Below are 26806 nucleotides of genomic sequence, written 5' to 3'. Positions count from 1 at the left end.
ATAATAGTTACTGACCGGTGTTTTGAATCAAATTGAATCCTTCCCCAATTTCTAGGGTCTGATCACACAGGCATGTATCTATAATGGATATTTACAAAAAAACCCCAAACCCATAAAAGTATATATTTGTTTAGAAAACATTTCAGTCATACAAAAAATATGTTACATAAGGAAGAAATAATAATAAAACAAACACCCATGGACCCACCCCCCAATTCATGAAACAGGACGTTGTCAATATCTTTCAGGCCACTTGTTAAAACTAGAGTCTTTTAAACAGTAACAGGCTTCTGAAATTTAAATCAGAATGCTTGCGTTCAATCACCCATTGATTGGAGCATCCATTCGTCAGGTGTGCCTTCTAAGTGTCAGAACCGACATAGACGAGGTAGTTATTTCTACTGTTGGAGTTTGGAGGGGTCTAAAGGGACATAAGCCATAGCCAGAGCGGGCAGACTGCCTCTCCGCAAGCGGTCCCAACCCAGCTCCGCCCCCGAGAGCGGGCGTGGTTTGCTGTGCGGACACTTTGGGCAGAAACTACGCGTCCCGGCAGTCCACTGGGCGAGTGGGCGGGGCCGGGCCGGGCCGGGGGCGGGGGCCGGGCGAGGGGGGCATTGTGTCGGGAGCGCGGAGCCGCATTTGTCTGCTCGAGGTGCTTCGCGAAAGAGCGTTGTTTTCGCCGGCCGTGGGCTGCAAGTGTCAGCGGCGGCCGCGGCCCGGCGGAAGACCGAGCCCGGGGAACCGCGCGCCAGCTGGCCGCGATCGCAGGCAGGGGGCGGCGTGCCAGAGGAGCAACATGCAGATAGGCGCCCGGCGCCCTGACGACCCCTCCCAAGAAAAAGAGGCCGGGGCGGCGCTGGGGCAGTGGAGAGCATGAGGGAGGCCGGGGGGCGGCTCGGCTCGGAGCGCTGCTAGGGAGCGGTGCGCGCTGCACACTCGCCGGGGCGCAGCCGAGAGCGGGGAGCCGGGCGGGTCGCGCCAGAGGGCGGGAGCCGGCCGCCGGGAGCTGTTCTGATTTCCGAAGCGAGCGCGAGGGGCCCGGAGCAGCCCCCGGCCCCGGCGTGCAGCCAACATGGGCAACGCGGGGAGCATGGATTCGCAGCAGACCGATTTCAGGGCGCACAACGTGCCTTTGAAGCTGCCGATGCCCGAGCCAGGTGAACTGGAAGAGCGATTTGCCGTCGTGCTGGTGAGTGCGCGGCGGGGCTCCGGGCGGGGAGGCGCAGCTGACCCCCGCCCCCTCCTCTTCTCCCGGCGCCGGGAGCGAGCCTCCTGTCCCAAGGGGGAGGCGCCCACCTTCCCCATTGTGGCCTCCCCAGCCTTACTCGTCTCCGCTCCAGCCCCCGCGCTCTGCCCTCTCGGGGTCCCGGGATGGGGCCGGGGGCTCGGGGCGGGCTGCCTGGCCGGCCCAGAGCCCATTGTCTGGCGGGAGAAGCACCACGCAGCGCGTGTGCCGGGGAGGTGCGGCGTGGGCGTGAAGGAAGGTGGCGCGGGCGCGGGAGAAGGGGGCGACGAGCCGCTAAGGCTTTTTGTTTAAAAAAAAAAAATCCTCGCAAACCCCAAGGCCCTGCGGACCGTCCGGCGTGCGGGGTCCCGGGTAGATGGGTGCATGTGGCCGGCAGCGGGTGGCGCGCGAAGGCGAACTTGGAGGCGGACGTAGCGGCTTGGCGGAGGGGAGCTGGCCCGAAAGGGAAAGATAAGGGAACCCGCGGCAGTGCGGCGCCCCGGTCCCTAAAGCTGGAAGGGGCGGGATCTGAAACCCAGGCGGGAGAGAAGCTTTGCCTCAGCTCGTTCCTTTCCGTCTTAAACCTTAAACCACAAAAATGTGCAGTTTTGCGGGGACGTGTTTCGAGCTGTTCTGACATCACGGGCGATCCCTTCCGTCCCCCCTCCACGCGCTCCCCTGGCCCACATAGCCAAATCCCCGGCGCTCTCCCGAAATTTGCTTTTAGCATTTTAAATCCGAGACACTGAAGACTGCCTACTTTCTCCCTTCTGCTGGGACTAAGTTTCTGAGCCCCTCCTTGCCACAGCTTGTCAGTGCTGTGAGCTCCAGAGGGTGTGGCGGCCTCCCCCTCGACCCAGCCGGAGTCTGTACTACAGCTGGTCCCCAGACTTCCGATTTTTAGTAACCCAGCCTCTTTAAAGGGATGTTGGAAGGGAAACAGTCAAGATCTCGACGCGTTCGTATTCCTTACACTTGTACGTTTACCTTTTCTTAGCCAGTTACCTCTAAACTCTACGAGGCTAGGCAGCAAGAGAAACTTGTGTTCAAAGGCAGCCAAATTTGCGTCTGCCTGCGGGTGTTTGGTGTGTAACCTCCCAACTTTGGGACCGGTCCTGAGTCTGAACGCTGACTGGGACATTTAAATTTACCTTTCCTCAGGCCTTTTCAAAGGGCAGTTTTGATAGGGGGTATAATGTTTTGGATGCTAGCTTAGCTTTGTGCTCTTTGAGACAACAGAGGGCAAAAGCTTTTTTTCACACCATCGGGAAAGTCTGGTGTGGCAGTCGGGAGATAGATGAGGCCGCCTGTCTTGCTTTGCATCTTCTATGATCTCCCACAGCTGCTCCCATCGTTGTGCAAGATGGGACACACTGAAATGAAACAGCATAGGCTTAATTACTTCTCAAGGCAGCCTGGGTGCATACTTGACCTGTCTTTTCAGAGACAAACGTTTTTATTCAAAATCCTCTTCCTTCCAGACAGATGGTTCTTACCTCCCAGCTCTGGGTTTTCTGTCTTTTCATCAGGGGGGCGGGGGGGGGGTTGTGTGTGTGTGCATGTGTGTGCGCGCACATGCATGCATGCCGTACGTGGGTACTTGAAGGGCCAGTGACACAGGAAAACCAGATCACAATAATGCAATTAAGTTCTAATTGGGATAGCGTGTTTTGCATGAGCTTTCAGTTATGCTGCTGATTAATAACACATGATATGAATTAATCTTTAGAAAAATGTTTCATCATTAGGATGGTGGATTTGTGTTATTACTCTTAAGTCGAGCAGTCACAGACTTACTATGTCACATTTATGATTCTGCATCACAGACTCCTTGGGGCAATGGTTGGTTTTTGTGGTTACTTTTACTCTACCGTGTGTCACACACAGTTGCTGGATGTGGTTCTTAATTGTTGATGATATTCTAAGCCCCTTATGATAAAAAACAAAACCAAACAATATCAGGCTGATCTTTTTGAATGGATACAATGCTTCTGGGGGAAGTCTCAGCTTGGGGGCTGCATTGTTAGTGATGGATTTGGACATTATTGTGGTGTTTACTGTAACTCTCCCTACTCCACTCTAGCTGCTCTTTGGAAACCTACAAGAGAAATTGAAGGGAGTCTTCTTTATGCACTAATAGGCCTCCAGAGTTAATTGTTTTTCTGACGTTGTACCTGTGATGCTTTCAACTTTGATTTTCTTCACAAATTGCTTAAGAAATCAACTGAAACCTTTTAATTCTAAAGATCAAGGTAGAAGGACAAATTTTAGTTTGCAGGTTTTAAAGCACATATATATGGAGAAAATTTCTTACCCTGAGGCACAGGAAATCATATTGGCATTATCGATACTATCTTTATTTCTCTACATGATAAACATACATGATTTGGGAGGAAAACCGGGTAGTAATACTGTACAGGAAAGGATACAAGTGCCTCAATTGTAAGTTAAGTATGGCTTACATCAATAATTAATGAGACATTTCAGACATGGAAAACAATTACACTCTCAAGCTCTAGAATACTTACAGCATTGGGAAGGAGTAAATAAAAACTAAAATGACAGGCCCATCTATTTCTGAAAAATCTTGGGACCAGACCTATTCAGTGACTGTTTGCTTACCTCTTCATCATTCTAAGTTAAATTGTATAACTCTAGAAGATTAATGGATATGAATGGAAAGAAGAAAGAGAGTAAGAGATTGTGGAATTAAGATCATTAGAGGGCTAAACTTTAAAAAAATAGTAATTTTAATAGGAAAAAAGATGTTAAAAATAGATTTGAATTCCTGAACTTCCTGTAATTAAAAGACTAGTAAAAATTGGATCTAAATCTTAGGAGCTTAATCTTCCTAAGGAGAGTCTCCCTCCTTAAACTTGTTGTCAGCATTGTCATAGTAGTTATAAAACATGTTTGTGGGGAAACATTATTCCTTGTATACATTTAGCTGTTTGCATCTTTCAGGTAGAGCAGTAAAGTGATGTGCCTTTGTGCACACGTGTGTGATGTTTTTGTTAAACTGTTCAATGGAAGTATTTCATAAATTATAAATTCCTTTTATTCCTTTAGGGTGTGTATAGGTCACATATTTTACAGGTAACATTGGTGTGTATATATTTTTTGGGGCCTACACATTTATAATTAAGTATCACTGCGGCTCATCCCCGTATTAAACATAGTCTAACTGTTGGGAATACATATACTTGTGCACGCACACACTCCATTGCCCTTTATTTTCAAAGATAATGCTATGAAGTTTATTTTGGGGTGGGGTAAACACTTGATGGTCTCTGTCCAAGAATCCTTTTTCTACATTAGACATTCACTAGTTTTTGGCTTGAAGTCATTGTTTACAGCTAACATAGAAGTTCCCCGATGGCTTTATCAAGGAGTTGTCCTAAGTTTTCATTCTTTGAATGTCGGAGGAGAGGATAATTTTAAGCCGTCTATTCTAGCTGCTCTGTCTCTGTGCGATATCAGGTAGCAGACTGTTCTGCAAACAGATTCAGAAAGATTAGAAAGTGATGGTTTAGGGCAGCATTATGTTTGATACTGGGGACTGCTTTGGTGTGTGATTGATTTGAGTTGATTCCTTTCCAGTTTTCTTCTTTTCCTTCTTGCCCTGAGGTTGAACACAGTCTTTCTGCTTTTGGAAGAAGTGGGAACATTTTCTGAGTACCTGCCATGAGTCCCCCCAGTGCTTACATGTTCACTTAATCCTCACAGTCACTCTAGGAAATAAAATTATCTAAGTTGCTTATAGTCCTACAGTTGTGGAATAACTGATCTAGGATTTTTAATCCAGATTGGGTTCTCTGGCCCCCCTTCATCCCATTTTAGGTTATACTTCCTGAGGCCTTTGAACTGGAAAGGAGGAAAAATGCCTGGAGCTAGCAGTAAAATTGTTTAAAAAAAAAAGTCCCTAAATCTGATAAATGCAAGTTTCAAGCTGTATAAAATAGACAAAAATGTCTTAGAAGTGACCGCTGTGAGGTTTGCTTGATGTTTTACTTTCAGCGTCAAACATTTTGGCATCCTAACTATGCTGTTCCATTTTTCAGGCATGGAGTTAAATACTGATTTGGCCTGAAAGTGTGCCCTTTGGTGTTTTTTTTTTTTTTTTCCCCCCTCTCTCAAGGCAGACTTGAACTCCTTTGGTTGGGAATTTAGGATTTCTAAATCAGAGGAAAGAGACAGTCTGTCAGTGCAATGCATAGACTGTGAATGTAATTACTTGTGAGAGGACAAGGCAAGCCAAGTTTTAACATTTAAGTTTATTTCCCTTTGCAAGGTGTTGTTCTCTTTTAACCACTTCCAAGGAGAGCTCTCGCCATGAAGTCTGCTGAGCAGATGGATGGGTGAGCGTGCAGTTAGGTCATCGTCAGATGCTGGCTGATTTTTCTCACATCCTTTCTCCTGTTAGGGAAAGGAGGTAGAGGGAGAGAAGTTTGGGGTGGGGGTGGGGTGAAGTGTTGTAACTTTGAGCCGTTATATCTCGTCCTAGGTACTAACGCCCTGAGCTGGTATTTCGCCAAAGTTGGGAATATATGCTTATTATTGGGGTGCATTCCACCTCCCATAATGCCAGTATATTTGGATATCTAGTTTAGAAGTTAATCAGAGATTATTATCTGAATACAAATGCTTGGCTCCAGTAAGAGACTGGCAGCAACTCAAACTGATGACGTTTGCGAAGAAAGTATATGCATGCCCTTATATCCTTAGGTGATAAGAGTTACTTTTGCTGGTGGCCTCTCAGTTAGCAAATGGCCTGGGAGACAGGAGACCTAATTTCTAGAATTAATCCGCTGCGCCAGGATGAGCAAGTTAAAATCTTTCCTCTGGTCTTTGATTTTCTTCCTTTGTAAGTTGGAATAAGATTTCACACAACTATTAAGATAGGAGATTTTTTTTCTAGAGTAAAATTTTTAGTGTAAAATTTCCAGAATATACCATACAGTGATCCATCAGCTGACTTTGCATTTTGAAGAGCTTCGTGCAGGAGAGTGTGTCAGCTGTGTTCTTTGTGGTCTAGAGAGTAGAATTTCCAGGGTCATTGACTGAAAGTTACATAAACTTAAGGAAAAGTATTTTAACATTTAGAGTTGTCAAAGAAATGAGTAGTGAGCTCCGTGTTAGAGTTGCTCACACAGAAGCTGTATGAAAAGTGCTGATGGTTGGAAGTTCTTTGCAAACCCAAGACATGGCTAGTACATTGCTGGTTTCAGTGGTGCCATCTTTGAGATGAGCCTACTAGACCAATCATCGCATCTGAGAGTCGAGAAGGCTTTCCCCTTGTAGTGTCCTCTTGGGCTGAAGAAAAAAAATAAGTATAGGCTCATGTTTGTTCTGGAAATTTATTTGACTTTCCAAAAACTGATGCTTGAAGGGCTTGGTCTTAAAAGAAGTGTGCTCCTTTTTGTCATACTTAGGACTTGGGGCAAAAGTACAAGGTAAAGTGAGCTTCTGTGTTTAACCTAGTAACAGAGGACATGAAAGTGGCTGGTAGGAGAAGCACGGATTCCAGATGATCTTTTCCACTTTGGAAGAGGGTGCTGGGAGTTGGAAACCTCTTAGAAACAAAGCCCTGAATCCTTAGAAGAGAACAGACTGAATTGCTTGAGAGAGTGAGAGTGTGTTACAGCTGGCTTCCCCCCTCTAAAATGGGGGATGTTTCTTCCCTTTCCCCACCACAAGGACTATGACCCCAGGCTCTGGGGTCATGGGTTCTGTAGAGAGGCGTCATGCACCTTGTTAGCTCTCGCCTCCTTGAATACTGCTGGCAGAGAGAACTCCTCTCTTTTCTTTCTTTCAAGACTGTGACTGCACAAACTGCAGGTGATCTCCCCCCTTCCCAGTCACCATGTCCTCTTTTCAGAAGCCTCTCTTTCAGCCAAACACCGAGGAGAAGGCAGTTTTCCATTGGATATAACTTGGAAGCAGTGTCAAGGGAAGAGTTGGTAGGCTGGAGAGCTGGGATTTAGCCAGGCCCACAAATGTGGGCCAGGATGGCTGGGAATCCCTACTTGAGGTTTAGTGGTATTTGTTGTAAACAGTGGAAGTGTACTTTCTGCTCACAGTCTTAATAAAAATCAAACTGAGTAGCATCTTAGCACCCAACACACACAAAACAAAAGCCCATGACCCGTGGCAGAACTTACAGATAGTCACCTTATAACAAACTTTTTCTAGTTTCTAGGACACACCAAAGGTGTTTCTGGGATCCCATTTTCGGTGTTCGTGTACAGCCTGTAATGGACTTCAGTGACTTTGAACTCACACATAGTCAACTTTGTTTTTTGAGGAGTTGCCGTTGGCAAGCCCCTCTATCCATTGCCACCGAAGCTGAAAGCTTTGAGGTGTTGACATCCCACAAGTAATGGTGACTGATTTCTGTAGGGTACATGGTGCCCATGCCTGGTTTATTCTAAAAACTTGTTGGCTTTGGGAACCATGTCAAGTTGTTGACATTGTTAGCCCTGAGACTGATGTTGGGCACTAAGGTGACCTGAAGGTCTCCCTTGAATTAAGGATTTCCTCTGGAACCTGACTTCTGTTCTGTGTTTTTCTTTTTTTTCTCCATGGGAGTTGGGCTGAACACTATAAGGCAGGATAATGAAAGGATCAACAAGCTGAAAGGGTTGTCCTCTAATTTGGTTGTATATCAGCGTCACCTGGGAGCCTCAAAAAACCATAGATGCCTGGGTTGGTAAATATGGGTATAGGAGGAAAGGAGTTGTTTAAGAAGTACCAAAAATCATGGGAAAATTAGGCTAAGTGGAGAAGATGTAAAAACAAAAACAAAAAAACTAAATGAAAAAAATTTTCCTCCCAAAACTTAAAAGACCTTTGATTCAACCAAAAGCACCAAGATGAGAAATAATGAAGAAATGGATCAAAGCCTGTTGAATGTTAGATTTATTTAACTATTTAAGAAATGAACATCAAATAATCATGATGAAAATCGACAGAGAAAGTTCTATGTATTATAGCCCAAGAGTGAACAGTGACCCCCGAGATGTACTTCTGGAGTAGGAAAATCAATAAATCAATTGTATTTTTGCTTAAGTCTCTATTCTCAAGCTTAATTGTTTGTTGGTTCAATGTAGGCCTTTTGCTTTGATCTCTGGTTTTACCACTTACAAAGACTTGATGAGCTTGGCTTCCCGGAGAGAAATTCAAATACACTTGTGAAATGTAAACAACATTCATTTATTAAGAATCCTATAATCAGGGCAAATTGGCATGCTTATATAAGCAATTAGCTTTGAGAATAGAAAGATAAATAGGATGGTAGGTCAAGAATGAGCTGATTATTCTCAATGCAAGACTCTAGTTATTCCTTCAGCAGTTATAACATAAGCAAATAGACCTTCCTCTTAGTCATAATCTTTAGTATTTGTGGCTTGGGATTTGAGGACAGCATATGTGGTTTTTTGAATTGAGAGGATAGAAGCAATTATTCTCATTTTCATCTAGAAATACAAATAAATCATTCAAGGAAATGTAGGTAGTTGAGTTTATGATCAGATAAAACTTTGCAGTAATTGGAAACAGGGCAAGAGAAGGTTTGGATTGAGATGGGAATATTAAGGAATAATAATGGAGTTATTTTGGTGGGGAAGGTAAAGAAGATGAGTGTTTTACAATGGCAGAAAGATGGAAAATAGCTCATTTATTTACTTTGAGGGAGTGTGTGTGTGTGTAGAAGGAAGCATTAGGGTGACTAATAGGAGAAGTTGATAGAACACAACGAGATTTGTTCCATGGCAGCATTGCCCAGTGAGGTCAGTTCTGCCACAGGTCATCTCTGTGAAAGCTAGGAAGCCTACTTCAAAGACGATGAATCTGGTGAATGGGTTTTGTAGGTTAGTTTCACTTCTGGCCCCTTTAGTCCCCAGTATGGTTAGCCCTGTGCTTCTTCCAAGGAAGCTGTCTCTTTTTAGTGACAGTGGGCTGTCTTGAGTAACTGGGATTTGTTATCCCCAAGGACTTTTGTCTGGTGAACTTAGAAGGCCAAGTCAGTCCAAATGTCTTGGGACCAGGATGCTATAAACTTGGAATTGGTGAGTCCTCAGGCCTTATCACAGTCCTTATTCCACTGCCAACTAACGGGGCCCTCCACATGTGAACCAGAGGGACTGTTTAGAACTGTATGGCCTTCTGGATTTGTGGAACCATTAGGCTTGCCAGGGTCATTCTCTCCAGTGTCCTTTCTCAGTAGGAATTTTGAGTGTCAGAGTTGTTGGCTTTGTGGAAAGCATTTGTTTGGTTTAGAAAACTCTAGATTGTGAATTTACCAGGTCCCAGTCCTCATTTAATAGAGTACTTGTTTAACTTTAGTATTTTTTTTAAATAGGTTTTCTTTTGTGTAAAAAAAATTTTTTTTTTAATTTTGAGAGAGAGTCTGTGCTTGCATGCCTGAGTGCCTGGGGGTGGGGTAGGGGCAAAGAGAGCACCCCAGGCAACCTCAACACTGTCAGCACAGAGCCCGATGACACGTGGCTCTATCCCATGAACTGTGAGATCGTGACCCGAGCCAAAATCAAGAGTTGGATGCTAAACCGACTGAGCCACCCAAGCGCCCCTTAAAAACTTTTTTTGGTTGTTCTTGAGAAGGATATCTCCTAGTCAGCCTTTAGAAGATCTTTTTATTGAAGAATAATACACAAACAGAATGGGCCCATATCATTAGGTATGCAGGTTGATGGATTTTCACAAACTGAGCACACTGTTGTAACCCATGGATCAGGAATCAGAATCTGTTTCCTGTTTTTTCTTCAAACCTGGTTCAACTTGGCTCCCTGCCTCCTGGCCACCGTCACTCACCTGAATTTACTTTCCACATGGTCAGACGTACATGGAAGAAAGTAGACCACAGGATTGTGTCTTGTGGTCTTCTTGTAAGTGACTCTAACCGTGAGGTTTCCACTACTTCCTTTGAAAGATTTCCTCAGTCCAAGTAGGCCTGACCATTAGGAAATATTGACATTGTAGCATCTTCCTTTTGCTTGTGGTTTTCTCATCATTGATAACCCTAATGGTATTTCTTTGGTGTGTGTAGCATCTCTGTTTTTCATAATACTGAGAAGAGCACATTTTGATTTGTTTTCCTAGAGCAAAGCATGAATGGGGAGCGTTTGCATTTGGGCATCACTACTTGGAATTCTGCACTCGCAGATAGAAATTTTGTTGATTCATTGCAAGTCCAAGTTCTGGTCTTTAGCTTTTGCCATCTTTCTTGATTCTTTTGAAATATTGAAAGGCATAAGGATTGTGGATTTTATCTTGTGGCTCAGTTTTCCTGTCAAAGCCCTGTTATGCTATTCCAGATGTCAATCTAATTTGAGAGACTCTTCGGCCATGTTTGTTGTTAGGGTTTCCCTTGCATACTCGCCTCTGAACTTCTCTGTCCCTCCCTGCGTTCTCATTGAAGCTGTCCACAGTCTGGCCAGACCCCTTGCCTCTCCTGTCTCTGCCTGCAGAACTTTCCCTCCCTTATGCCTTGCCTCCCAGTGGCTCTCCTGCATGGCAGGTGCTCCTGAGTTTCTCTCTTTCTAGGATTCTGTCCAGCCTTCAAGGCTTTCTGAAATCCCTCCTCTTCCCAGTGTCCTTGCAGGCCAGCATCAGCTTGGAGAAGGTGGGAAAAACAACTCTTCCCTTTTTGATCTTTTTTTATTGTATGAATTCTCTTACTCATCAGGCCCTTGATTAAATACCACCTTGTGTGAGGTGTGATTGTAAAATAAAGGGATGCTTTGATGTGTAGCTTCGTAGCTACTCATTATACTCTTAGCCATTGTTTATGTCTGTTTTATTTGCCAGTTCGCATTGTGGGCTCCTGGAAGACCAGGATCAGATGTTACAGGCGCTGGCACTTTTCCGTATCCAGTGCAGTGCTTGGCCCAGGGAAGAGTCTCAGCAGACAGTTACTGACTTGATTAGAGAAGGTTATGATCTGGGCTGAAACAGGACCAGAACCGAGTAGCTGATCATACTGGGCTGACTGATAATTGTACGTAACTTGCCAGTTGTGTTGAAGTGTCACTTTGTAACAGATTCTTACTCATCCCGGTATTCCCCGTATCTCTCCTTTGTAGGAGGTTCCCAGGAATACTAAGCGTTCAGAGTAAGTTGACATCATGCTTCACTTGACTCCTTAACAGGCAACTGGTGAATTAGAAGAGGGAGGAGGGCAGTGAGATGGCCAAGAAAATCTATTTTTTTCACTGTCGCTAAGCCAGATCAGTTTGTCATGATGTACCGTCATCAAGGGAGTAATAGCCAGTAGCCTAGGGCTTTCTAGAAGCAAAATGTTCCTTTTGATGTTTTCTTTGGAGTCAGGCACGTTTAAGTGAGCAATATTCCCTATTTGGCTGTTTTGGTGCTTTGTTGTTTGCGAAGTGCTTTCAAATTATCTTTTGTGATTTCTAAGAATTTTTTTTTAAAGTTTATTCATTTTTTAGAGGGGGGAGGGGCAGAGAGAGAGGGAGACAACAGAATCTAAAGCAGGCTCCAGGCTCTGAGCTGTCAGCAGAAAGCCCGATGCAAGACTCAAACCCACGGACCTCGAGATCATGACCTGAGCTGAAGTCGGATGCTTAACTGGCTGAACCACCCGGTGCCACATGATTTTAAGAGTTCTTAATAATTGAGGTAAATGGGGCATGAGGGTGTGTGGCTTGAAATTCTGCAAGGAGGTAGGCAGGTTTGTGATCCCGTCCAGGTCCTTTGCACTAGAACTCCAGTGGGGGCATTCCAGGGGACGATAAGCCACTCATGTGCTTGCTCATGTTCTGTCTTGTGCCTCATGCCCATTATCGCTGATGCTCTCGGCAAGGGGGGAGATAGTATCTTCCTTTTACTAATGAGGCAATGGGGCTCAGAGTGATCGAGTACCAAGTGATAGAGGCAGGATTGGAATCGAGGTCTGTTCATGAAAGAACCTGCCACACTATATTTTCTGAACTAGCTGTGAGATGTCACTACATGTGTGTTCTTTGTCCTTCATTTTTCATATACACTCATATACATTAAATGCATTAATTTATACTCTTGATATAATTTGTGAGTCCAGCATCCATATAGTTGTGTATAAGAGAAGCTCTAAGGGTTCAGAGGGAAAGTGCCATTTCTATATTTTGAGTATTTAGAAACAGTTTTCTTGGAACAGGAAGTGGATACCAGCTTGGTTGCGCCCACTGCAAGGCTACACTTCTTATTCTACATTATGCAGTTGTGCTCATTTGTCACCGTTTAAGAAGGGATTGTACTTTAATCATAGTCCAAGAACGTTTATTGAGCACTTACTGTGTGCCATGCAGTGTTGTAGGATACAGAGGTACATGAGGCTGGCTGGCCATCTGCCCTCAAGGAGTTGATAATCCAGTGGCGGGAGAGGATAGTGGGTGGGTGGGGACCTAGACCTGAAAAGCATACACACATACCTAACTATAGCTGTCCCAGTGCTGCAAGGTGCTATATAGGGGATAACCTAGGATGATGTGAGGTGGTGTCTTATCTGAGGGCTGGGGAGCAGGCAGCTGGCACGTGCAAAATCAGGTAAGAGCCCTCCAGTAGGAGTAGCCAGGGCTCCATTCGTTTCCGCCCTTTCTGGCTTGGGATGGGGTTCCGTGGACCTTGGAGCAAATGAAGGGTGGAGCATGTGGATGTCTAGCCGGCTTTAGACCTTACCTCTGGGGAAACCTCAAGTTGCAAGCATAGGTGTCTATTTCCTTTTTCCTAACAGAGCTGTTTCTTGTAAATGGTTTTGTGCAATCAGAACTCTGCCACTTGTTCAATTCAAATGACTTTTTTTCCCAAATGATTTCTAACAAGTGATCATTGCAGTATTGTCACTATTCTAGACCCATGGGACTTACCATTTGAGAATGGAGTATTAGATTAGCGTGAACGGTGCCCTTATAAGTAAAGACCCTCTGAAGGTGAATGGGCCATTTTATGTGCTTGAAGCCAGTGGTTGACCTGGGTCAGGCAAGGTACAAAGAAATTCCATTTTTGCTGTAATTTGCTACTAAGGTATTGCTCAGATTTTTTTTTTCTACTTTTTTGTTTGATTTAGGGGCATCTAAGAGATTTGATTGTAAAGTTAAAAATAAAATAAAATTGTGTCTAGCAAAAATTATCCCTAAAATTTCTTAAGGTGCTGTGAAGGTACAGCATGCACAGTGCTGGGAGACATAAGCCTAGGATGTGATTCTTTTTTTATTATTTTTTATTTTTTAAATATTTATATAGTTTTGAGAGAGAGAGAGAGAGAGAGAGAGAGAGAGAGAGAGAGAGAGAGAGAGAGACATTGACATTGCATGAGTGGGTGAGGGGCAGAGAGAGAGGGAGACACAGACTCTGAAGCAGGTTCCAGTCTCTGAGCTGTCTGCACAGACCCGATACGGGGCTGGAACTCACGAACTGCAGGATCACGATCTGAGCTAAAGTCAGACACTTTAACTGAGCCACCCAGGTGCCACTAGGACATAATTCTTATACGTGTTAAAGTTGGAGAAGCTGCAAAGGAAAAGTGTACATGCAGATGTCTGGGCATTCAGGCCATTCCGTCTTTATCAAACCTCTGACCATGACTGGAGAATGGGTGGAGAATTCTAACACCTTGCTTTCCTGTGTATTTACTCCATTGATATCACAGGAGGCCTTTAAGTCTGTATTAGTGAATTATTTTTTTCTTTTTTTGGCGGCGGGGCAGGATTTAAGAGAATTTTAAGGCAGCCCTTAGGTTAAAGGTTGGATTGATGCGTGCATAGCAATAAAAACAATATGCAGCACTTATTATACATTTCTTTAATTAGTAAGCATGAAAGTAGTTCAGGATCCCTGGGAGGTCAGTGTCATCCTGTTGCATATGAGAAACTCAGAGAAGTTAAAGGATTTACCTGAGGACACACATTTCTAGAAGGCATTGAAGGTGAATCAACTTTGTTAATTACTAACATAGTTTCTTTTTTTTTTTCTTTTTTTTTTTTTTATAAGTTTATTTACTTTGAGAGTGTGCACCCATGCATGTTGGGGAGGGCCAGAGAGAGAGGGAGAGAGAGAATCCCAGGCAGGCTCCGTGCTGTCAGCACAGAACCTGAGGCGGGGCTTCATCTCAGAACCCTGAGATCATGACCTGAACCGAGATCGAGTCGGAGGCTTAACTGACTGAGCCACCCAGGCGCCCCTTTAACATACTGTTTTGATTCCCAATGATAAACATATAAATATGATAGAAATGCAGTGCTTCAGAGTAAATTGAAAGCCCTGTGAGGGTAAGTTCAATATCTTTTTAGCCTGTATTAATTTTGTTGGTGTCTACCCAGAACCAACAGTAACTACGTATACCCTTCAAAAAAGTTAAAGATAAAATAAGAACTGGATGAATAAGCCACTGTCCACTGTTGAAATAGTAAAGGCCAAGTAAGCTTGCAATCAAATTGGCTTTTTTCTAGTAACAGTTGTCCTCTGAAGCCTTGCTGAAGGCTCCCTTTCAGACAACTGTCTCTGAACCTTTGTATTTTTTTCCCCTTAATGTCCATAGTAAAATGGCTGTGTTGTTACAGCTTGAAGGCTGTGTAGTAAGTCTTTTGATCAGGGCTCAGTGATAACCCACAGACTTGAGCTTCCTTGTGTTGGGAACAACCATTATCTTGTGCTAATTAGTAGGCTTTATGTTGGGGGTTGCTTATTTTTAATATATAAATTTCATATAATCCCATTCACTTATTTACAAAATAATTTGCTCAAAGCCAAACACTGTTAAGATGCTGGGACACAAAAGTGAAAAAAGCATCATCTCTACCTTTGAGGAGTTGACTGCTTAGTGGAGGAGATAGATGTGAAAGGCAAAATAGGACTTCTAAAGGCATTTATTACACATATATGTGTGACATAAATGATGTGCCGTGGACAGGTATATTAAGGGTAAAGTCTTACAACATTTTAGGTAAGCTGGTGATTCTGGACAAGTTAATTAGTTTGGCTGAAAGGTGTAATTCATAAAGGGCAAACAAAATGAACTCTCTGTGCCTGAATGCTTAAAGATTCAGGTGTGTTTCTACAAATCATGTGGAGGGATCTAGTAAAAAAGTCCTATTTCCCAAGGACAGCCTTTCGGGTGGTAGAGGATTCTGCCCCAAAGAGTAATGGACTGTGGGGCTTACCCCTGCCCTCCCCCCAACGTTGCATGCATCGGCAGCGGAGTCCGCTGGTTTATTTCTGCTGCACTCCCTTTGCTAGAAAGCTCGCAGCCACAGGTGTAACTACAAAGCTTATTGTAGGAAGTGATGATATTGGATCATTAGGACCCAGAATGGGCATTTAACTGAATTGTTGAAAAAAGGTTAGATTTAAAAAATGCTTGTTTATGAATACGCTGTTTGGAATTAGACCTGAGTTTGAATCTGGATTTTGCTGCTCGCTGGCGGAGTGGTCTAAGTCTGGATAGCCAGGCCTGTTGCATGAGCTCTAGCACTACCTCCTTGGTTTGCTGCGCATATTAAATGATGTTGCTTAGTATAATCAAGTTGTGGCATTCAGGTGAGCACTTCACAAAAAGCAGTGGTCCTAATTATATTGCACCTGTTTTTATTTCATTTCATTAAAGCGCTGACGTTAGTAGTTAGGCGATGGACCCCAGCAGGGCTTTATCAAACCATCATCAATGTCAAATTCAGAGAGCACCCAGAATTTAACTGATGGTAGCTTGTGCTTTATTATGCTCATCCTAAGATTATACTTACTGAACTTTTATTTGTTTATTTTTTTAATGAATGTTTTCTGGTCCATTATATGTTTTATCTTGATTCCTGACTCCTGTCTATTTTGTGCTGTCTAGAAAAAAAAGCCTGATGTTTCAGTTGTTAAGCTTAAAAGTAAAGCAGTCATTTTACCAGCAAAAATGGGTTTATTTGAGAATAGAAGAAAATTAAAATTTGGGACATGCCAGCTACAGCAAAACTGTAGGCAAGTCCAACAAGCAACAAGGAGTGGAACATTTTATTGAAGATGAGGAGGAAATTGGGTGGGTTTGTTTTGAATGAAAGTCCCATTGGAGAAAGGCTGGAGTTCAAAGTGATGACAGTTTCTCATTGGCTGAGTTGTTGAGATTGTCGATGCAATGTAATCTTTCCCTGATAGGCCCTGTAGTTGACTCCTTCCTGTTGACAGTTCTTCTGTTGAGGTCTGTAATTGACCATCTTCTGTGATCATTGTGGAATGGTAGGTACCTCCTGAGAACTCCCCTTTCTGGCCTCACTACTCCGTTGTAGTGAAGTTTCCCTTTATTAATTCTTGCACAGGGTGTTGGACTGTTCTGTTGCAGAGCCTAATGGAAGTGTTAGCATTTTCACAGTTGGAGCAGACAACCACTATGCAGTGTACAACTGTGGCCAGTAAACAGCTAGTTCACATGAGAAAATACATTCAAGGTCATGACCATCTGGGCCCTGAAGAAACTGCTGTTGAGGTTTTGTTTGGCTCCAGCTCCATTCTGGGATGGATGGAGTCATTTGGACTTTATTCTGAATTCCGATAAGGGCAAAAAAGGATTTGTGTGACTTGTGTATAGATGGCCTTCTGTTTGAACTAATTGAGATTATGAGCATTGTTTAATAAAAGCTTTGTCCTTGTTTCAAATCAAGAATACAATGCCATCTGATTTGATCTAGGAAGCAAAGTAATAGTCACGATAGTTTGCGTTTCCCCAATTACCCTTTCCTTGTTTTGTTTTTTTCTAGAAGGGTCCTCTGGGTTACATCCTCCAGAGTTAATCTTGCTGAATGAGGCAGAGCTAAGCATGTGAAATAGGCTCCTCTCTCCTCAGAGCAGTACACTACCACTATCTAGAAATGAGAGCCTGAAATGCTCTAAAGATACCTTTTACACACTCTTTCTCACTTTCCAGTGAGGAAAATTGTTCCTTTTTCTCTCAGGTGATAAATGTCACTTTTGCCCTAAATTTTAAAGTGGGATTCTACTTTTAAAACTAAGATAAAAGAATATTTGATAGAACTGTCAGACTAGTACGAAATAAAATTCTCTGTTGTCAGAGCCTTGAGGGTCTTTACATCTCATTGGCTGAAGCTGTACGCAGGTTTCTGTTGGTGCCCCATTTCCATATCAAGGAGCTTTAATTTTCGGATTTTAGTAATGAAGGTATGAACCCAATCTGCCAGGTTTCTTGTGAGGTTTACTGTACCCCTTAGCTTAGAAATGATGGAAAAGAAGTAATAAGCCAACTCGGAGAGGGTCCAGATGACAAGGATTATAATGTGGTACAAAAATATGAGCATGCCCAGTCCTGCTGTGTGACTCATTCCTTTCAGGGCATCCATTCGGACAGCTTTTTTGAATCACACATCAATCACGATGTTGGTATTTTTGTTGAGGTGGCAGACCTTACCCTGATGTTCACAATCATAACTGCCAAAAGTGAACAAAGAGGAGAATTGATAGTGAAACACAACAGCGTCACACACATTTAGTTATTTCTTGAGCAGAAAGAGAATCAGGAGTTAGATGATGTCCTTCACATTGGCCCAAGAAAGCCACTACTTTATTCCGGTGAAACTAAGACCCTGATGGGTCTTATCCAGATGTTGGCTATAGGAACTATTTTTATTTTTTAAGTTTTTTAATGTTTATTTAGGAGAGAGAGACCATGTATGCGCATGTGAGCACTGCAGAGCATGACACGGGGCTCCATCTCACGAACTCTGAGGTCATGACCTGAGCCGAAATCAAGAGTTGGATGCTTAACCAAGTGAGCCGCACAGGTGCTCCTATTTTTTTTTTTTTTTTATTTCTTTTAGCGTGTGTGAGGCCCAGAGGATCTTAATTAAGCAGGCTCCATGCTCAGCGCAGAGCCTGACACAAGGCTCCATCCAAGGACCCTGGGATCACAGCCTGAGCCGAAATCAAGAATCGGATGCTCAACTGGCTGAGCTGCCCAGGCGCCCAGGAACTATTTTTATGTTAGTTTCCACTCCAGACAGGATCGGGCGCGTTCAGGGTGGTATGGCTGTAGACTTAAAAAAAAAATTTTTTTTTTCACATTTATTTATTTTTGAGAGACAGAGCAAGACAGAGCGTGAGCAGGGGAGGTGCACAAAGAGCGGGGACACAGAATCTGAAGCAGGTTCCAGGCTCTGAGCTGTCAGCACAGAGCCCGATACAGGCTCGAGCTCACATGACCTGAGATGTGACATCTCATGTCACATGACGTGAGATCATGACCTGAGCTGATGTTGGACGTTTAACCAATGGAGCCACCCAGACGCCCCTGTTAGTTTCCACTCCAGAGTTACCCTTCTCCAAACTTCTCTCCTATCCTAGGAATAATTCACTTAGGGCTTACCGTTTTTCCCCTCGATGTCCTGGGGACTAAGCTTGCTCTGGGATCATTCCACCGTGTGCTGCGTGTATTCCTTCTGGGAAGAAAATCCTGTCACTTCAAAGGAGCAGCAGATACCCAGGGTGTATCTAGAAATAAAAATTTGACCCTTTGTCTCTGTCCTTTTCATGTCTCTCTCTTGCAGGCATCCTTTCCTTCCGTGCAAACAGACCATTCTAATAGTGGTAGTCTGTCATGCTGTTGGGATTTGCATCACTGCTCCAGTCGGGGACTGTCATTTCATGCGGAAATCTCCTTTCGTGCAACTGACCGCTGTTAAGTACGGGTGGGGCTTGCAGCACATGTCCTTCGATACTGAGAAATAGCTCTGACGGACACGGTCTTGAGGAAATAGGCCCGACATTGCAGAATAGTTGGGTAAAATGCCCACATACCTAATGAAAAGAAAACGTTGCAGATCAAGCTCCTTTCCTCATTTCCTTCTTTCTTTCTTCTAAGGAAAACTGGACCGAATTGGTGTTCCTATGCACGTTTGGCAGGAGTAAATTACACTTTGAGTTTATAGAAATGGTATCTCAATACACATGTACTTTTGAATCTTGACATCCTGGGTTTGAGAAGTACTCCTGTTGATGCACATGGCTCTGGGTCCTTGAACATCTAAGTCCTATTCGTTGAGTGAATGTGCCATAAATTACTTACATTTGGTCCTCCTTATTTGTGGATCCTGGGTTTTCAGATTTGCTTATTCAGTAAAGTTTATTGGTAACCCCCAAATCAGTACTTGTGCTTTTGTGATCATTCATGGATCACAGTGTGGTGAAAATTGGAGTCACCTGATGCACAACTTACCAGATAAGGCCAAATAAGGCTGTGGTACTCGGCCTTCTTGTTCCAGGGCTCGCTACAAGCAGTTGTCCCTTTTGCATTTGATTTAGTCCTGTGTTTTTCGCATTTTGGTGCTCCTTGCTGGTAATATTGCTGTGTGAAAAGGCAGAGTGCTCTAAGTGTAGTGCTTAAGTGCTCCCTGTGTTCCTGAGCCCACGAAGACTGAAATGTGCCTTGGGAAGAAAATATGTGTAATAGATTAGCTTTGTTCAGGCATGAGTTAGCTGTTGGCCGTGAGTTCAGTGTTCATGAATGACATGAAAATGTGATTATGTAAAATGTCTTCAAATAGAAACATGCAATAACAGTTGTATGTAATGATGTGACCAGAGGTTTGTGGAAACCTAACTGTGTCTCTCATAAGAGCAGTGTTTGAGTCTTTGCCAAGTGTTTCGAGAATATGACCACTGTGAAGAATGAGAATCAAGTATCACCTTATTGATGGGCATTTAAGTATTTTCTGCAGTTTTTAAATTGTTATGATTACAGTCCTTGTCTATGTCAACTGATGCACAGGGTTTGGTTTTCTAAAGCTTATATACTTAAAAGTACTGTTGCTGAGTCCTGGGTACATCCATCTTGAAAGTTGAGTGACTATCCTTGCAGTGCTCCCTAAGGTGTTTAATTCCTCTAGTGTAGTTGATGCTTGTGAGTTCATCCCTTAGGCTACTCAGAGCGTGCCTATGTATCAGTGAATTAGTATGTGTTAGTACCTATCTGGTGTTAGAGATTGAGTAATAGCAGTGAGCTGTCATCCAGGAGTTCATAATCTATTTCTGGTTATAAGATTTAAAAACATAAACTAAAAAACTGGTTGCCATCCATTTTAACCTTTATCTTTGCTTGAGATGAACATAGATTGAGATTTTTTGGGAATGTTTGATAATAGCAGCTAATATTTATGGACTTCCCTTTGTACTGGACTGGACTTCTCTTAATGCATTTAGTCTTTGTAACAACCTAGAAGAGTAGATGTTACTAGTCTGACTAAAGAGGGAACTGAAGTGCAAATAAATTGATCAGCTGTATCCAAAGTCACACAAATAAGTGACGGGATTTGGACTCAGGCTCCCTGGTGTCTGAGCTTCCCTTCTAAACTGTTGTGCAATATGTGCCTCAGTTTACCATTTAATTTCATACATGTAGCCATGGCCTACGAGGTGGTCTGTCTTTACAGATAAAAATACTTTGGGAAAGTTGGGGAATCATGTAGCAGGAAGTAAGTATGAGGTTGTATGTGTGTTTTATTTTTATTATTTTTTTAAAGCTTATTTTGAGAGAGAGTGGGGGGGGGTATAGAAAGAGGGAGAATCTCGAGCAGGTTCCGTGCCATCTGCGCTGAGCCTATGTGGGGCTCTAACTCCTGAAACCGTGAGGTCATGACCTAAGCTGAAATCCGGAGTCAGATGCTTAACCAACTGAGCCACCCAGGCACCTCTGTATGTGTATTTTGAACCAGGTGTGGAGGGGAGGTAGGACCATCTTGGCTTCAGTACTAATTATCAAACCCATCTTTTATATTGGCAAGAGGGATTCTTAATGTCGAGTTATTTTCATCACAATTTACAAGCCCATTGAGTAGTTTAGGAAGAAGGGGAAAGTTTGTGTATTCTTTCTGTCCTTGCTATTTGATCAGATGTGGGTTTTGCTACTTCTGCAAGACGGCGTTGAGAAACGTACCACTTTTTGATGGCTTTTCTATGGATCAAGCACTGTATGAGCACTACGTATAGTTCTTAGAACAATGCTGTAATGCTGTAATAAGTTACTTGGTATTGAGAAGGATTTGAACTTGGTAGTCGACTCCAGAGCTCACATTCCAGTACTCTGCTCTGCATTCACTCCCTTGGTGAAGATGGAAGGGCAGGGGTGGGGGTTGGACTGAGCCCGAAGTAACTATCATTTAGGAGGGTGACATCCCTTCGTGGCAAGCTGCAGGCTGCCCATTGAAATGGAATGCCACTCTGTTAATTTCTGCTCAGAAAGGAGAAACTGCAACTGACACATCACAGAGGGGCTCAGGGGTTCTGAAGGCCACCGATAGCCCCATCGTACTTTGGAGATAGCTTACTTCTTACTAGGAAGGCTAATGAGGTGTCAGAGATGTTCACGGTGAGGTGTGTCAGAACAGTTGCCGCCTCATTTCTTAGAATCGGTCACTTTTTTCTTAACACATGAGCTGTGCTTTATCTTCTGAAAGCAAATATTTATCGCCACTCAGAGAGAATTAAGATTATTCTTGGAATCCATGTCTTTCAAACTCTTGATTGCAACCTATGCTAAAGCACGTTACACTCATGGCCCAGTATATATAGGGTCTATAAATCCAATTTCGTAAAACAATATTTATCTTTGCTAAGTGAATGGCACTCCATTTTCTATACCATTTTATTCTTCTAAAATATGGTTGTCTTTTAGGTGGAGAAGATGCACATGTATGATGATTAAATTCCAGAAATTATTTGTACTCTGGTATTGAAGCCACCTGGTCTGATATCGTTTAAAGTCCTTAGCTCATAAAGCCCAAACCGAAGAAATTGTTTACTCTTTAGATTTGATCATGAGATTACTTAGGTCTTTCATGAATTGCCAATGTCTGTTCTTTGTGGTTATGCAGAGATTGGAAACATTTGTTTTATAAAATTGTTGACTGCATAATAAACAGTGGAGAATCAAGGCTCAAGAGGATATTGAGAAAGCTTACTGTAGTAGGTATGTTAATATATTTAGATCTACAGCCTTTTTTTTTCTAGAAAAACATTTATCTGGGAAATACTATACTTCCAAAGTAAAACATTTTTTTTGTTGTTGTTGTTCTTTGGTAACTTCTCTTGTATGTCTTCTGAGGTAAGATGTTTTGCACATGTGAGAATCTAGATAGTGACAACACAACTTGACAAATTTTCGTTTGAAATTTTACATGATATCTTCAACTTAATTTTTACTCAATGAAATAACTTCCACTGAAATAAAAATAAGAAACCAAAATCACAGGGCAACCTTGTGGGGTGTCTGTTCTCATGTGTTTGTGGGTGACTTCTGGGACTTTCTGCTTTGTTCCAAGTATACTTTTTAAAGCTTTGTGATGACTTTATAGGTAATTGTCCTCACTGTTTGCATCTATATTTCTACCCACACCTGCCCACTTGACTTTAGTAGTAAAACATCGTAGTTGGAAGTGGTCTGATATTTTGTTTCTCTGTGCCTAAATTTTACACCTGTAGACTTCACAAAGTAGCACAGTTCTCAGAAATTTATTCCTTTTCCTGGCCGTATTTTTCTGGTTTACAGTTGTACCAGGAGGGCTGGAATGACTTAAGGGCTTTCATCCCAACTTTGCCATCCACAGACCTGAGATCTCTTGTATTTTAACGTTGTCATCTGCAAATGGGAAGAAATGCTTCTCTTCCATCCCAGAGCATTGATGTGGGAAAAATCCTGCAAAGGGCTTTGGTAGAGGGAAATTCTTTTAGACACAATATTATGGAAAGAGGCATTATGCTGAATTTCAAAATCTTGTGACTGTAAAGTTACCAAATAGAAGCCCTCGATTTACACTCAGTGTGAATGCTAAACATATTTAAGAGTAATTTTTTTCTACTTAGGTGAGTAGTATAGTCTCATTGTAGAAGATCAGAAAATGCATTTTAGGAACAAAATATCAATGTTTCTAATTCCAAAACCCCAAGACCAGCACTGTTAATTATTTTGTTACATATTCTGCCAGGATGATTTTGTTTTCTCTTGTGTTCACGTAAGCAACATATTTTCTTCAATTAGAAGTTCTGAGTGCTTGCAAACTGTTACACCGATGGGTATTTCACAGTTAATTGAACTAGTTCCTTGTGGTTTGAGTCTCAGGATGATCTGTCTCTGTTGGCCTCTTAAGTTTCACCAAGATGAACATCCCTGTTTCTGAGTCTTGGCACACATTCTAAATCATTTCCATAGGATCACGTTGAACACAGTTTCAGGAGGTAGTTCAGGGTGGTGAAAATAAAGTGGGCATTAGGAGAATTAGGTTTGACTTTCTACTTTTGTTACCGCAACCTTTAAATCACTTTCTTTCCCGGGCTTCATTTTGCTTCTCAGTCACAGGGGTAAAGTGAGCTAGCTGCTGAGAGGATTTCATTCTGAGTGCAGTCACTGGGGATATTTTACAGATGAGGAACTTGGAGTGAAAGGGATTCTACGTGTCTCTTCTTCTAGTGAGTGCTGTGTTAGGTAGTTGACTCTTTCTGGTGGAGGTGAAGGCCCTGAGCAGCCTCTGGTGCTTTAGAACAGACCTAGCTATTGTCCTTGAGAGCCATGGTGATGATGATGGTGTCTGACACTGAGCCTGTTCCGACTTGGGGAAACCCTTTCACTGGCAAAGTCCTACTAGGTAGGTTATTGACTTCAACGTTGTTTCCTGTAAAAGTCAGGCTTATCACCTGATGAACATATAAGATGTGGTCTGTCCGTAAAGTGGAATAAGATTTGGCCATAAATAGGAATGAAGTACTGTCATGTGGAACCATCTGGATGAACTTAGAAAACATCATCTAAGCCCAAGAAGTTAGTCACAAAAGACCACATAATGCATGATTCCATTCATATGAAGCGCCTGTAACAGCAAACCTGTAGGGACAGGATGTTGATTCATGCTGCTTAGGGCTGGGGGGTGTTAAAACATGCAGGGCGTCTTGCTGAGGTTCAAATGTTCAAATTTGATTGTGATGATGGTTATACAAATCCTGGAATACACCGAAAACTATTGGATTGTATCCTTTAAATGGGTGAATTCTGTTTCACTAAAGCGGTTACCAAAAAGAAAACAAAACAAAATTCTGAAAACCTTTTGTTTCTAGATGTTTGACTTGTACCTAAGTGAAGACTGATTATATTAAATTCCTTGTTGTTACTTCATTTCCTGAGAAACTCCGTTTGAATCAATATAGGAAGATGGCTGAATTACAAGACTCTTGGAATTTCTTCTGAGGCTTCTGTTAGTAAGATACTTCCTACTGTCAGCACTTTCTCCTCTGTCTCCCTTGTTTCTCAGGGTTTCTCAATTGCTTTTGTGATACTCACTTTGCTTCTGAAAAGCCAGTATTTCGATAGCTTCAGTGTAGCTTGGGTTTTATATTTGATATCCGATAGATAAAACTGTACACTGATTAATTTTGCCATAGCAGACCCAAATAGTTTGGAGTTAATACTTGGTTCTTTTTTTTTTTTTAGTTTTTTTTTTTAATAGTTATTGTCAAATTGGTTTCCATGTAACACCCAGTGCTCATCCTGACAAGTGCCCTCCTCCCTGCCCATCACCTCCCTTCTTCTCTCTCCCTCCCTCAGCCCTCAGTTTGTTCTGGTATTCCACAGTTTCTCATGGTTTACCTCCCTCCCTCACCCCAGCTATCCCCCCTCCCCCTTCCCCATGGTTCTCTGCTAAGTTTCTCCTAATACTTTGTTCTTGATGCTTACACTGGAATGCACAGCTTTGGATTTGCCTGGTTATTTGCCTGAGTGTATTGAATAATTGCCCGGGAAGTAGGTGCCTGGGGAGCCTGAGACCCTTGGACTCTGTGAGGGCACTTTTCCCCTTCCTTGTATTAATTATGGAAGGGTGAGTTCAGCCAGGGACAGCCGAAATATGGGTAAGCATTGGGTCCCTTAGAAATTCAGACCATGTTTGGTCATTTTCAGTGAAATTTTCTTGTCCTTTAGGAATTTCTACCAGATCCATAAACATAAAGGCTAAAATTCAGTCAACAAATACTGTTTTTCTTTACAAGGGCTTGCAAAATGTGCGTGGAGTTATTTAACCATGGATTACCTAAGGGGTGAATGAAAGAAAATGCTGCTGTTTTGTCTTAGGTGCCTCTCGTTCTGCCATTTCATTTTGTCATATCATCAGTCAGAGAGTCAGGCTTTTAAACCAAAATGCAAGTGAACCATAAAACGTATCTTGAGACAATCTAATGTAGCAATAGCAAATTTGGCAGAGTTTCTGAAGCAGCTTCATGACTTGTATTTTCAATAAATTAATCTATTTAGATATGTTTGGGGTATGTTTCCTGGCAAAATGGAGAATTGTGCAACTAGGAGAGACTAAGTCGGATCTTGGAATTAGTCTGAGACTTTGATCTTACATAAATAAGTTTCTTCGACAATGTTTCTGTTTAGTATCTGAAATAAATCCAGCTTCAAGAAAGTTCTTAGCTGGACTATTTTCTGTGTTACTGATAGGTCAGAATGGTCTCCCTTGGCAAGTAAAATTTGTTAATAGTGGGGTTCCTGAAAATTGAGAGCTTTTTTCCTCCTTCATCTAGAACATTCTCCTTGTAAACTGTGAGTAACATCTTTATTTAAGCTGTGAGGATTCACAGAATTGAGATAGCAAATGAAATACAAGTATTTTTGAAGACTTTTCCATCCACCTATGGTATTGCACACCTACTATGTGCCCAGCATAGAGCATGTGACTTATTCATTCAGTGAAGAGTTACTGGGGATTGATGGTGTGCTGAGTACTATGGTGAAGTTACAGAGATGAAAAGGCAGTGTATTTATATATTCTTACTATAGCATTTATGATGTGTTAAATGACAGTCCAGAGGTGGTATATGATCTCTGGGGCAGAGATTGACCAGGAATTAGAAAAGAAACTGAAGAAGAGTTAGTTGACTTTCGAATTGGAGAGTGGAATGTGAGTGGGATAGCTTAGGGTTGGGGAGAGGTGAGGAGCGGTTTTGGGGGAAGGCATTCTAGGGAAAGGCCCAGAGGTAATGGTGTGTTTTCAGGGACGGCATGTGGTTGATGTGACTAGAACAGAAGATGCCTGTAGAAGTGACAAGAGAAGCTGTGATAGAAGAATGTTTTAGGAATGTAATCTAGAAAGAATCTTAGGATGGCTCACAGTGGATAAAGTCAGAGTTAGAAAGCCCAATCAAAAGTCCGCTCTCCTAATCAGGCAATGAAGGATTGTGGAGATAGACAAGGTCTTGAAAGAATGAAGTAACAGGAGACCCGAGAAGGTGGTGCAGAAAAGGGCAGGACTTGGATTCCTACTGGTTCTAAGGGACCCCTTTGAGGTTTTTGCAAAATTTGTGGGTCTTAAATCAAGAGAGGCCCACAGGTCTATCTCCATGTAAAAAATCAATGCACGGTTCCAGAAACTCATCCTTAGACTATGAGAGGTCTGTGGATCCCAGCTTCAGAAGCCCTCATCCAGTAGAAGGGTGGAGAACAGAATAACTCCCATGGGAATTTAACACGTGATTGGTGCACGTGACTGGGCCAGTTGCGTAGAGTATCTTAGAGGATGAAGGTAAATTGAGATTTTA

The 26806-nt window shown here is 42.7% G+C and overlaps 1 protein-coding gene across 5 annotated transcripts in view; it reads left to right on the top strand.

The window, feature by feature from the left end:
* Window positions 1-626: 626 nt before the first annotated feature.
* Window positions 627-26806, top strand: part of FMNL2 (formin like 2) — a 307011-nt gene continuing 280831 nt past the window's right edge. For 4 of the 5 annotated variants that reach the window (XM_029934582.1, XM_029934585.1, XM_029934583.1 and 1 more), the window contains exon 1: window positions 627-1189. In XM_029934582.1, coding sequence (XP_029790442.1) covers window positions 1073-1189 — 117 coding nt within the window. In that variant the 5' untranslated portion in view covers window positions 627-1072. The remainder of the gene's footprint in view (window positions 1190-26806) is intronic. The other variant, XM_029934586.1, reaches the window with a different exon arrangement.

Source organism: Suricata suricatta, chromosome 3, assembly GCF_006229205.1.
Source record: "Suricata suricatta isolate VVHF042 chromosome 3, meerkat_22Aug2017_6uvM2_HiC, whole genome shotgun sequence".
In the NCBI taxonomy this organism is placed as follows: domain Eukaryota; kingdom Metazoa; phylum Chordata; class Mammalia; order Carnivora; family Herpestidae; genus Suricata; species Suricata suricatta.
The sequence above is the reverse complement of the archived record's forward strand: the minus strand, read 5'-3'. Positions and strand labels throughout refer to the sequence as shown.